We start from the raw sequence: 12,853 nt of genomic DNA on the forward strand, positions 1-12,853 counted from the left end.
TGAGAGAATTTGGCAACATGTGATTTTCCACAAATATAAGCTTGATTTTGATGCAACCACTCATTTCTTTGAAAATCAGGGGGCATTCACACACAGGTGTTCTAGATTTCCTTAAAGTAAAAACCAACCCTTTACAAGGAATAGCTGTGTTCACTTTGAAGCAGTAAAGAAGCAGGTGTCCACTCATGGCAAATGAGGAACTCCCTTTTTTTTTGAGATGGGGTCTCGCTCTTTTTGTGTGTGTGTGAGATGGGGGCCACCCAGGCTAGAGTGCAGTAGTGCAATTACAGCTCACTGTAGCCTCAACCTTCTGGGCTCAACCAATTCTTCCCACCTCAACTTCTGAAGCAGCTGAGACTACAGGTGTGTACCACCATGCCCAGCTAATGTTTTTGATTTTTAGTAAGATGAGGTCTTGTTATATTGCCCAGGCTGGTTGGTCTCAAACTCCTGAGCTCAAGTGATCCTCCTGCCTCAGCCTCCCAAAGTGCTAGGATTATCGGCATGAGCCACCATGCCCGGCCAGAAGCTAAAAATATTAATCAAGGAGTCATAACTAAGGATGCACTGCACACCCGAAGCCAGGGACCACGAGAGGTCAGCAACTGGGACTGCTTCCTCCAGTTCCCAGGCTAGGGTTCAGCAGCAGTGGCCTGGGCTCTGGGGACTTACTTTAAGCCTAAATCCCAAACTCATTATAATTCAAACCAATTTTCTGTGTCCAGCATCATTCCACCTGAACTGGTCCTTAAAACCACTGACAGTCATTTCTCCAATCTGTAAAAGGCCTGCTGAGGCCTTTGCATTATCAGGACTTAATTGGGAGTAGAATGCCTTCCCCATCAAATCCTGACCATTTCTGAACACTCAGCCCATGTCCTCTTCCTGAGTGTCTTCCCCAGCAACAACCACCTACACTGAACTTTACTTTGATCTCTGCAGGAAACTGTAGATAGAGATGCGGTCTCACTATGTTGCCTAGCTGGTCTTGAACTGCTGAGCTCAAGTGATCTCCCTGCTTCTGCCTCCCAAAGTGCTAGGATTACAGCAGTGAGCCACCACACCTGGCCTATGTATGCTTTTCTTTTTTTTTTTTTTTTTTTTGAGACAGAGTCTTGCTCTGTGGCCCAGTCTGCAGTGCAGTGGCGCAATCTCAGCTCATGGCAACCTCCAGGTTCAAGGGATTTTCCTGCCTCAGCCTTCCGAGGAGCTGGGATTACAGGCACACACCATCACGCCCAGCTAATTGGCCAGGCTGGTCTCAAACTCCTGACCTCAGGTGATCCACCCACCTTGGCCTCCCAAAGTGCTGGGATTACAGGCGTAAGCCACCATACCCGGCCACGTATGCATTTTAAAATGTTATGCTCAGACGGGGTCTATAGGCTTCACCAGACTGCCAAAAGGATCCATGACACAAAAAAGGTTAAGAAGCTCTATAATCAGACAAATGTGAATTCAAATTCAGATTCTGCCAAATTCCAGCTCTTTTCCTTTGAACATAATTGTTTTCAAGGGAAAAGTGTCATGAATTTCCTTATCTTGATCAAGGAAGCCAACACAGAAACAACACCTACCTTGTGAAACCATTCACTCATCAAAAAATTAACTGGGCCAGGTGTGGTAGCTCACGCCTGTAATTTCAGCATTTTGGGAGGCCAACGCAGGCGGATCACGAGGTCAGGAGTTTGAGACCAGTCTGGCCAACATAGTGAAGGCCCATCTCTACTAAAAATACAAAAAATTAGCCGGGTGTGGTGGTGTGTGCCTGTAATCCCAGCTACTCGGGAGGCTGAGGCAGGAGAATCGCGTGAACCCAGGAGGCGGAGGTTACAGTGAGCCAAGATCGTGCCACTGCACTCCAGCCTGAGCAACAGTGTGAGACTCCATCTCAAAAAAATAAAAAATAAAATAACTGAACACCTGCTTACTTTGCACGGCACAAGGCTGAGTTCTGGGACTACAGTAATGAACATGACAGAGATGGTCTTCAAGAATTTTATACAGAAGGTCATGCTATGTGAAGTGTTTAGCACAGTGACTGGCACATAAGCACTCTATAAACACTTTAATACTCACTGATAAAACCACAACATGTAGTGTTTAATTATATGCTGATTTAGGTTGCTTCCTATGAAACAAACGTTGGTTCATCTAACTCGTGCCTTCCTAACAAGACTTCTTAGAAGCCAGAGGCTCGGCTTCAGAGTCAAAGGGAATAGCTTATTAGATGTAAGAACACAGGATTTGGAACCAAATGGTCCTGGCTTCAAAACCCTACTCTGCCACTTTTTAGCTTTGTGACTATGGCAGAGATGGGCAGCTGTCCCCCAAAATCTGTTCTCTCCTTTCCCTACAGTCATAGAATCCCAAGTTTTTCTCAGGACACATGGACCCTCAGGATAAGCATATTTTCCAGCCTTCTTTGCAGCTAAATATGGTCACATGACTAGGTTCTAGCCAATGAGAATGTTAGTGGAAGTGATGTATATAACTTCCAGGAAGTATCCTTACATTAAGAGGTCCTACCCTTCACTAGCCTTTTCTTCCTTCCTGATGGCTGGGGCTAGAAGAGTCATCTTGGACCATGAAATCATCTTGGGAATAGAGAGCATGCACATGGAGCAAGACAGCAGGAGCTTGGAGCCCTAACACTGTCAGCAATCTATCTTAGGCAAGTGACTCTTTTTTTTTTTTTTTTGAGACAGAGTTTTGCTCATTGCCCAGGCTGGAGTGCAACGGCGCGATCTTGGCTCACTGCAACCTCTGCCTCCTGGGTTCAAGCGATTCTCCTGCCTCAGCCTCCCAAGTAGCTGGGATTACAGGAATGTGCCACCATGCTCGGCTAATTTTTGTATTTTTAGTAGAGATGGTGTTTCACCATGTTGGCGGGCTGGTCTCAAACTCCTGACCTCAAGTGATCCACCCGCCTCAGCCTCCCAAAGTGCTGTGGTTACAAGCATGAGCCACCATGCCCAGCTTAGGCAAGTTACTTAACCTCCCTAAGCTTCAATCTCCCCATCTATAAAAATGTGATAATGCAAGGTATCTATCTTACAGGGTTGTTTTGAAGACTGATTGATATAGTTGGGTCACAGTAAGGGCTAGAGTTAGGAGAGCTGGTATTACTGCCATTATGGAAGTACCAGCAGTCTTGCTGCCATGAAAACCGTAGAAGATGGCAACATCTTAACACAGCCCTGGGTACCTGGAGGTAGCTCAATGATTCTCACAGTTGAAAGGCATCCTAGTAGGCCAAGTCCTCCTGACAAGAATTTCTTTCTCCTGCACCCTTGTCAAATGGTCCCCAGGAAAGGGAAGTGCACTACCTCTGGGACAACTATTAGGACAGTGGTGTTTGTTCATCCATAAATCACAATCCTCATCCCCTTCTTTCAGAACCCTTCTCCTGATTGCTCCAAACCATCTCACTTTTCTCTGCCTCCTCTTTCTCCTCTGCCTTTGATCACTCCAGCCCTGCCTCTGAGGTCACACCCATAGTACTTCAAAGTTTCTTTCAATCCCTTTCAGAAGCCTTTTCTAACTAACTGGGAAGTAAGAGATGGCTTCCTCAGCCTTACCGTATTCAAAGAAGAGACTTCCCAAACTCTACAAATGAACTTCTCTCCCTCTGGAGCAGAACACAAATGATCATTTGCCATCTACAGGTTCTCAGATGTCCCAATCTCCTACATTTTTCATTGCTAACACTTTTAAAGCTATTTAATCTTGTTTGCAACATCAGCACTGGTCTGGGAGGTATATAACTCTTCCTGGCTACACAAAATCAAAATGTGCTGTATGTGTCTAAAGCTTATATTCATCTTTCCTGAGAATTTCCTTCCTGTTCTTACAGACACAAATCCTATGCTCTCTTTCCCACATTGCTGTCATCTTCCCATGTCACTGTCACTCATGCAGGCTGCTCCCAGACAGAGGCACTTTTCCAGTCACCCTTCCCTTCCTACCACTGTACCAGCCTCTATTCTCTCTCTAATCTTCTGCCCCTCTGGCCACATCTATCCTCAAGTAGAGACTTTACTACCCTCATGGTTCAACCAGGGCCAGGCTTAAATGGCTTTGTAATTGGAACCAAGGGTTGTGGTGGCAGAGCCATGCACTGCCACCACAACCCTTATTGGGTGAGGCACCTAGGGTTAGGACAGAAGGAAACAACACACAGAGGTCAAGGGGGTAGGTACAAAGACAAAGGGTAGGACAAAGACATAAGCAGGAATCAGTATCCCAACAGACAGAAAAAGAGGAATCTGATTCCAATCCCAGACACTGGCAAAGGACAGGTGCAGAAAAGCACAGGTCTGTCATGTTGAGGGAGATGAAAGCGTCTCCGAGATTTACCCTGTGTACCCCTCACATACTGTCCAGGGTTTTCTAACTAAAATTGCCATTTCTAGAGGCTGGTACCTGCATCGGTCTCACTTTCAGAGCACTTAGCCTTATCCAACTTTTATAAACAAAATTTTATTCCAGGCATGTGACCTATATGGGCTTAAAACCTTGGGATTCTTCGCTGTTTTAAATTCATACTACACATTAATTCACATTATGCAGCAAGAATGCTGACACATGAACCAGACCACATCAGAAGACAAGCAGGAAATAAGACCCCAACATGGGTTTTGCTCCCTCCCCAAACGCCTTCTACCTCTCCCAGATTAGTAAAGTAGTAGCCAGGCCTCCTTCCTGCCATACTGAGAGCCATCAAGTGAAGAGAAAGATGAGGTTCCACCAGTGGGGCTCCAAATCAGGCAGAGATCCACATGCATGCCTACAGTTCCAAACCTTCCCACTTCAGCCTGCATCTGGATGTCTGCCACTGTGCCCCTTTAAAGCCACCTTGATGCTCATTTTCCTCCATGGCACCTGTTTACACATGAAGATGAGGGTGGAGGGAAAATGACAGCACCTGCCAGGTGCCAGGGCCCGAGCTCCACTCCACAGAGTGGCCCAGAGAGCGAACAGCAGGGGGACCAGCATGCAGCCTTACATTACTTGAGCAGCCAGAAGAAACAAAAGGCACAAATGTCACATTGCCTTGTTTTCCCATTGATGGTTACTTCTCCTGCCCTGGGCCCCACCCTGCCACTCAGCCCTCTTTCCCGCCTTAGCCACACACCCCACCCCACATCCAAACCTCCCCAAGGGCTTTCCTTGTTTGTGTCCTGTTGAATCCACATGAATCACTAATTGCTGATTTAAACCCAGACACTAAGCGAATGACACATACAGTACAACAAATACAGATCCAATATGAAGAGACTGGCAAATGAAGGGCTCCCTGCCTTCTTGACTCTGCCTGAGCATACAGGTGACATGGAGACACTGCCTGTATCCCAGCCCACAGCTGAACAGAAGACTAACTAAACTCACTACCAGCAGGGTGTCTGCATGCATTGGGTGGTAGGGCACTGGCGCTAGTGAACTCACCCACTGGTTCTCTACTGAACCATGCACGGAATTACCTGAGATAGCTCAAAGGCTGAGACCTGGGTCCCACCCCCCAAGCGAGTTTGGTTTCACTGATCTGGGGTTGTTGCCTGAAATCAGAATTTTTAAAAGCTTCCCCAGTGATTCCAACATGCACACGAGAGTTTGAGAACCACTGACTGCACAAATCTATTATGAGTTTCAGACATTATTTAAGGCAGTCAAGGCATTTAGGACACCTTATATCCTTTAGTTGTCACACCTTCCCTTGTTTTATTGTTTCTGTTTTATTGACATTCAGATGTCAATCATGGTGAAGCTGGGATAGGAACTCAGGTCCTCTAATTCTAAAGTCCATTATCTTCCCACACACCTGTTACCTACTGCAAGGGTGTAGACAATGCATGGAAGCAATCTCCACTGCCAACAGATCACCCTAAGTTCCCTACGTGCAAGACACCTAGATTTGGAGACGTGAGCCCTGTAGGCAACAATCATAATCCCTTCTGAATGCAGAGGACCGAGCCTTACAGAGAGGGCAGGGGGTGTGCTCATGTATGAGGTCTGAGATGGGGAAAGAGAATGGCACCAAATCCTGGCGATGAAGTTTATCCTAGACCTGAGATGTGTTCTAAGATAGCACGCTGAAGACAGTGCTCAATGGCATAAAAAGAATAGGCAATTGTTGAGCAGAGGGGCCTCTTCACTGGGGTGAAGGTCCTGCATCTGCACCTTAAGAGGGGTGTCAAAGGTTCACCTCTCAGGGCCATAGTTTCTTCTTCCCACTCTAGGCATTCTGATTTGTGGGAGCACAAAAGCCAATCCTAAAATCTCCCCTACCAGGCAGCTTCCTTTTCTTCAGGCTCTCTTTCTTCCAGAACTACGATCTAAGCTTCCTTGGTGAGGAGACACAGGACTAGTGCCCTCACATTTTTAGCCTTCAGACCACTCAGGTAGGCAAAGCATCCCTTCAACCCCCATCCCACTTACTCCCATTTCCACCTCAAAAAAGGCACCATCATTATCACCCAAACCAACTTTCGAGACAGAGGGAATGATGTTCCCACTCCCAATTAGGAATCAATGCAGCCCAACAAAGAAGTGAAAACACCAGAGCATCCATGTTTGTCATGCTACAAGACAGCAGCCCACCAGCCATGTGAAGTCCCTAAACCACCGATGTGCAGATGCAGGACCTCACCCCAGGGCCCAAGAAAGACACTTTAAGAACAGCAAATGTTCCTTCTTATAGATAACAAATGATATTCCACCGTTGCTCTTGGGTTAGAAACGGGCCTCTTCGTACTCTACTCCAACCTGTGACACACACCGACCGCCTCCTGGTGTCCCCCAAATCCTAGTGTTGATGAAAAAGAACCACAAGAAATTACAGGAACCAAGAGCAGGTTAAACTTTCACATCGATTGCACTGATAAGCAGAGCCACTTACCCAGCACAGCCAGACAGCTCAGCACCGGGAAAAAGCACTTCATGTCGGCAGCCTCCAGGAGACACAACACAAGGCGCTTCCTCTTCTCCCAGCTCCTAATCTCTCATTTCTGGCAATCCACTTATAGCTCCAGAGAACAGTTTTGGAAATAGAACTTAACTCGGAAAATGGGAACAGATTAAAAAGAAGAGATCAGAAGGAGAGAGTTGGGGGGAAGGGGAGGAGTGGAAGCAAGTGTGAAAACTCCCCTATGCTACAGGAAGGGTCCACAACAATTCGGAAGTCGCTCCTGGCTCCTGCCACATCGTGTGCCTTGCAGTTTCCACTGAAATTGCAGACTGTAGTGGATTAATCCTCCAGAAGCACGGAAAAAAGGGTCTGAGAAAATCCTTTCATCCACTGATTATACAGAAATGTCCTTGGCTTCCCAGTGAAGGTGTCTGTGATCTCCCTCATTCGGATTCCCCAGGGAGAACAGGGCAGGTTTCGTCAAAACCTTTGACGGCCAAATCACCCTGCCTGGCATCAACCGTTTGGGTTTCTTCACCAAAAAGTCCGTTTCCATCCATGGTGGTAGGTCACGGAGGCGCCACCTGCCTCACGCCTGCCTAGGGCACACGAAGCAAGTTGGCGTTCGGCAGCCCTGAAGCGGTACCCCAGCGCGAGCAGATTTCTAAAACAAACACAACAGAGATTTTTATCAAAGGCAAAGCTGCAAAACCCACTGGGGCTGAGCGCTGAGCTGGTCCGGACACCTGGGTCCGGTTCCTGGACCAGGACAGTCAACCTCTGCATTCTGACCTTGGGCAAGTCTCTGTCTTTCCCTCCGCCTCAGTTTCCCTGCCCAGAGCAGGGCAACAGTGGGAAACCCGATTGTTCCTGAAATACTTCCACCAAATGCTTCACTCCTGGGAATTCCCGTCACCTCCTACCGAGCCCGGGCGCCGCAGGTAGCCCCACCCTCCGCCAGGGCAAATCGGGAAGGGGCTCCGCGGTGGGGCCGCGACTCCCGGCCCCCGCCCCAACCGTGGGAGCTCTGCGCGCGACGCGTCCCAGGTGGCCCCGCTATTGTTTTACCTTCCAGGGTGTTTATATCTCGCTGATTGGAAAGAAAAGAAACCGGGGAAGAAGGGAGTCCGGAGCTCCGCTTTCAGCTGCCGGAGCGCGCTCGCAGCGCGCCCGCCCAGCCAGGGGAGGGGTCTCGGGCCCGACCCGGAGCTCAGCCGGCGCGGGCCCGCTCCCCCCTCCCCGCTCCCCGCTCCCCGCTTCCCGCCTCCCCACCTCCCTCCCCGGGGCCCCCTCCCGGCGCCGCCCGCGCCCCCGCCGAGCCTGACCTCCCCCTGGCCCTCTCCCTCCGCGCGCGTCGGTCCGTCCTTCAGTCCATCCAGGCGCACGCCTCAGGGGACGCGCCGCTTCCTCTTCTCCCGCACCGGCACCAGCAGCCGCGCTGCGGCCCCTCCCGAGTCCCCGCCCCTCCAGCTCCAGCCCGGCCCGCCGCACTCGGCGAGGCGATCGCGGGGCCAGGGCGGCGGCCTCGAAGAGCGGCCCGGCCCCGCCCCCGGCCCCGCCCCCGGCCCCGCCCCTGGAGACGCGAGTCCCGGCCCCGGGCCTGGCGGGGGCATGCGGGTGGCCCGGGGCACCGGAGGACCTGGGCAGGGCTGGCGTGTGGGCCGAGCAGCCCGGAAAGTTAATCAGGGCTTCACACCCAGACTCCGGGGCCGCCGGCGAGATGTACAGGCCCTTCCCAAAGCCCAGCTGGCGACCCATAACCTGGGAAGCCGGCGGCACAGAAGCTCGTCCTTCCTCCTGGAAACAAAAACAAAGCCCTTTGGAGACTTGAATCTGTTCACGAAGTGGAACCCCATATTGCACTTCACTCTTGGATAGAATTTGGACTCTGGAAACAGCCTGGGTTCTAACGCCGGTTCCTCCACTTCCTCGCTGTGGCCCTTGGCAAGTTACTTAACCTCTCTGTGCCTCAATTTCCCCATCTGCTATGTGGAGGAAATAACCCTTAAGAGGGTTATGGGAGAAATCTGTGACATACTTGTAAAGCATTTAGAATGGTGCCTGATACATCATAAGTGGTCAGTAAATATAAGCTATTATTATTTTATGACCAACCGCCCTGTAAAGCAAGTGCTTTTTCGTTTTCTCACTACTTACCCAACACACACAACTTGCTGGGTAGACACCGTCACGAGGCGACCAAAGCAGAATAGACCGCCCTGCCCTCATGCAACTTGCAGTCTAGTGGGGACACAGACCATAAAATAGACATGACAAGAAAAGTACAGTGTTAAGGAAGCAAATGCAGAGACCCCAACCCTGTGTTATTGGGGGAGGGGCAAGGAGGAGGGAGCTTTGGTCGGGGTAGGTCCCAGGCTTCTCAGAGGAAAGGAAAACTCGGTTGAATGCCAAAGAGCAGAAGGCAGCAGCAGAGGAAGAGACAGAGGGGAGGTAAGGAATCGCAGACTGAAGAAACAGCACCTCTGCAGGCCCAGAAAGGAGCCCAGTTAGAGGACCAGGACAGTCTGCTGGGCCCAAACTTGACTGTAGGAGAGAAGTGACAAGAAATGAGCTGAGAAGAAATCGAGTGCCAGAACCTAGAGGGCATTGTATGGTGTGTTAAGGGGTTGGGACCATTGGGAAGCCACTGAAGGTGTTGAGTAAGGGACTATGGTTATCAGATATACGTTTTATTTTTCATATTATTTTAAGAGACAGGTTCTCACTCTGTGACCCAGGCTGGAATGCAGTGGTGTAATCTTGTCTCACTGCAACCTCCACCTCCCGGGTTCAAGTGATTCTCCTGCCTCAGCCTCCTGAGTCACTGGGACTATAGGCGTGCACCACCACACCCGGATAATTTTTGTACTTTTAGTAGAAACAGTGTTTCACCATGTTGGGCAGCCTGGTGTTGAACTCCTGACCTGGTGATCTGCCCGCCTCAGCCTCCCAAAGTGCAGAGATTACAGGCATGAGCTACTGTGCCCAACCAAGAATCTTTCCTTGTGTGTTAATTATTACCTCTTTCCCAGAGACACCCGTGACTCTGGCAGCTCTCAGTTCCCATTTGCTAGACTCCTTCATTTATTTATTGAGCACCTACTACGTGTTAAGAAAAGTCTCTGCTCTCATGAAGCTTACATTCTGGTGGGAAACACAGACAATGAAACAAGTATATAATATAATGTAACGTGTTCTGAAGAAAAGTGGAGTATAGAAATGTGTGGGCGGGCACAGTGGCTCATGCCTGTAATCCCAGCACCTTGGGAGGCCAAGGCAGGTGGATCACTTGATGTCAGGAGTTCGAGACCAGCCTGGCCAACATGGCGAAACCCTGTCTCTACAAAATATACAAAAATTAGCCGGCCGTGGTGGTGCACACTTGTGGTCCCAGCTACTTGGGAGGCTGAGGCATGAGAATCGCTTGAACCTGGGAGGCAGAGGTTGCAACGAGCTGAGATCACACCACTGCAGTCCAGCCTGGGCAACAGAGCGAGAGTATCTCCAAAACAAACAAACAAACAAATGAAAAACAGAAAGGAAAAGAAATAGTGTGTATGTTTGGGGGTTCCAGTGGGAAGAAGGACTCTTTGCTAGGTGAGGTGGTCAGAAAAGACCCCTCAAAGGAAGTGACATTTGAGCAGAGACCTGATTACAGGGAGTGTGTGAGCGCTGGAGATTTCTGGAATAAGAACATTCCAAGTGCAGGGAACAGCAAGTGCAAAGCCCCATAACATGTTCAGAAAATTAAAGGTGTGTTAGTGTGTCTGAAATGGCATAAAACAGAAGGAGAAGGACGAATGTGATCAGAGAGGTCAAAGAGGCCAAATCTAGTAGGACCTTCTAACCTGAGGAGCTTGGCTCACTCTGGCTGCTGGGTAAGAATAGAGCATCAGATGGTAGGGGTGGACAAGGGACACTGGATGGGAGGTTCTTTCCATTGCGCAGGTGAGAGATGATCACAGCTTAAACTAGGGTGGTGCTGATGCAGGTTGTGGAAATGGGTGGAGTCTGGAAGCATTTAGAAAGCAGAGTCAATGAAATTCTCTGAAGAACTGAATATGGAGGGGGAGAGAAAGAGAAGAGTCAAGGAATCTTCCAGAAGGGGCATCTCAGCCTGCTTTGGAACTCTCTGACCCCCACCAAGGTGCACCCCCATCAAGGTGCAAGACTGTACTTTCTGAGGCCTCTGCCTAGGCCTTCATCCTTGAACCCCTATACTCAATTATCCCTTCTCTATTACTCGTTCTTTCAATCTCAACCTGCCCCTCTTCATACTACTTGGCCCCTTGCATCCTTCTGGATGATCTTTCAACCCTTGACTTCCATCACCACCCAGATGTGTTATGGCTGATTCCCAGCATGGCATTCTTTCTAATTTCCACATCTATGATATGCAAAGAACTGTGCAAAGTGTTGGATGGGGAGACAAAAGTATAATTTAAAAGAATGCCTCTGCCCTCCAGACATAGAAACGATTAAATGAGTCCTGAACAGTGATGTGATGGTGGCCCCTTCAGGAGTTCATCAGCAGGCAGAGAAGTGAATTGGAGGCCGGGTACAGTGGCTCACCCCTATAATCCCAGCACTTTGGGTAGCTGAGGTGGGCAGATCACCTGAGATCGGGAGTTCAAGACCAGCCTGACCAACATAGAGAAACCCTGTCTGTACTAAAAATACAAAAAATTAGCCGGCCATGGTGGTGCATGCCTGTAATCCCAGCTACTCAGGAGGCTGAGGCAGGAGAGTCTCTTGAACCCGGGAGGAAGAGGTTGCAGTGAGCCAAGATCGTGCCATTGCACTCCAGCCTGGGCAACAAGCTCCAGCCTGGGCAACAAGAGCGAAACTCTGTCAGAAAGAAAGACAGAGAGAAAGAAAGGAAGGAAGGAAGGGAGGGAGGGAGAGAAGGAAGGAAGGAAGGATGGAAGGAAGGAAGGAAGGAAGGAAGGAAGGAAGGAAGGGGAAAGAAAGAAAAGAAAGAAAAAAGAGAGAGAGAAAGAAAGAAAGAAAGAGAAAGAAAGGAAGAGTCCTAAGGGAAGGAGAGATGTCAAAGGAGAGGAGTGCACCGAAGTCCCCAGTCAGCAATGTCTGGTGCCCGGGCTGAACATTCCAGCTTGCTTCAAAACATTCTGCATTTGAATTTTGAAACCTCTACTGCACCGGCCTGGAATCAGTTGTTTATTTTGGACATTTTGGAAGACTCCTTGATCTTGTCCATCAGGGAGTTAAATGCAGAAGCCTGCAGAAGCCGAGCTGAAGCACAGTGCCAGGGAGTACTGGGGCCCGTGCACCCAGAGCACAGCCTGAAAGAGCACACACAGCTTCAGCAAAGTGTTGCTGCTGGGAAGGAAGGTGTGGTGTTGCCTGATTTTCCTACTTTTTAAGAGAATCAGGAAATCCACATTAAAAAAAAATTATTCTTAATTTTGCTCATTGGAAACTAGTGTTTCAAAAATAAATTAATCCCTCTCTTTCTAGTTCTTCCTAGAGTGAGGAAAAGCTGGGTTGAGAGGGCAAACAAATTAACTAATTAATTAACTAATTAAACACTTTGGGGGGGCCAACACAAAATTTTTTTGTGGATAAGATATGGCCAAGTGGTTATATCAGTTTGAGGTTTCTAGACCTACCAATAGCTATAACCAAAAGGCTAATATAAAACCACAAATGGCATAGAGTTACATGTTTTAAGGGGAAAAAAATGAAGGGTGTTAGCCAAGTTATCCTTCATCACTTGAAAGAAGATTGAAGCCAAGGCATTTTGTCTAAGGATAGCCTGATACTGTGTACTCACAAGCAACTGATGTTAATTGTTCTTAATGTACTTCAAAATGCCAAATGAAAAGAGCAAACCTCCCTACCTCACAAAACAGCCAAGTTGGAGCTAAAAGTGTCCCACTCAACAATTCTCCCAAGAGCCAGCTTTCTTCTGGGTGATTACCCTCC

At 48.9% G+C, this 12,853-nt stretch overlaps 1 protein-coding gene and 1 non-coding gene across 4 annotated transcripts in view; one reads left to right on the forward strand and one right to left on the reverse strand.

Annotated features, from left to right (window-relative positions):
- Window positions 1-8,417, reverse strand: part of IGSF3 (immunoglobulin superfamily member 3) — a 94,631-nt gene extending 86,214 nt beyond the window's left edge. For 2 of the 3 annotated variants that reach the window (XM_034929812.3, XM_034929808.3), the window contains exons 1-2: window positions 8,233-8,417; window positions 6,899-7,571 (exon numbers count right to left, since the gene is read on the reverse strand). In XM_034929812.3, the coding sequence (XP_034785703.2) occupies window positions 6,899-6,941 (43 nt within the window). In that variant the 5' untranslated portion in view covers window positions 6,942-7,571; window positions 8,233-8,417. Of the gene's footprint in view, window positions 1-6,898; window positions 7,572-7,975; window positions 8,036-8,232 lie in introns of those variants that run through there. The other variant, XM_034929809.3, reaches the window with a different exon arrangement.
- A 3,955-nt stretch (window positions 8,418-12,372) lies between these two features.
- MIR320B-1 (microRNA mir-320b-1) lies at window positions 12,373-12,422 on the forward strand. Its single transcript, NR_163105.1, has one exon. It is a non-coding gene; the product is annotated as a microRNA mir-320b-1 (primary transcript).
- Window positions 12,423-12,853: the final 431 nt, after the last annotated feature.

Source organism: Pan paniscus, chromosome 1 (genome assembly GCF_029289425.2).
Source record: "Pan paniscus chromosome 1, NHGRI_mPanPan1-v2.0_pri, whole genome shotgun sequence".
Classification (NCBI taxonomy): Eukaryota; Metazoa; Chordata; class Mammalia; order Primates; family Hominidae; genus Pan; species Pan paniscus.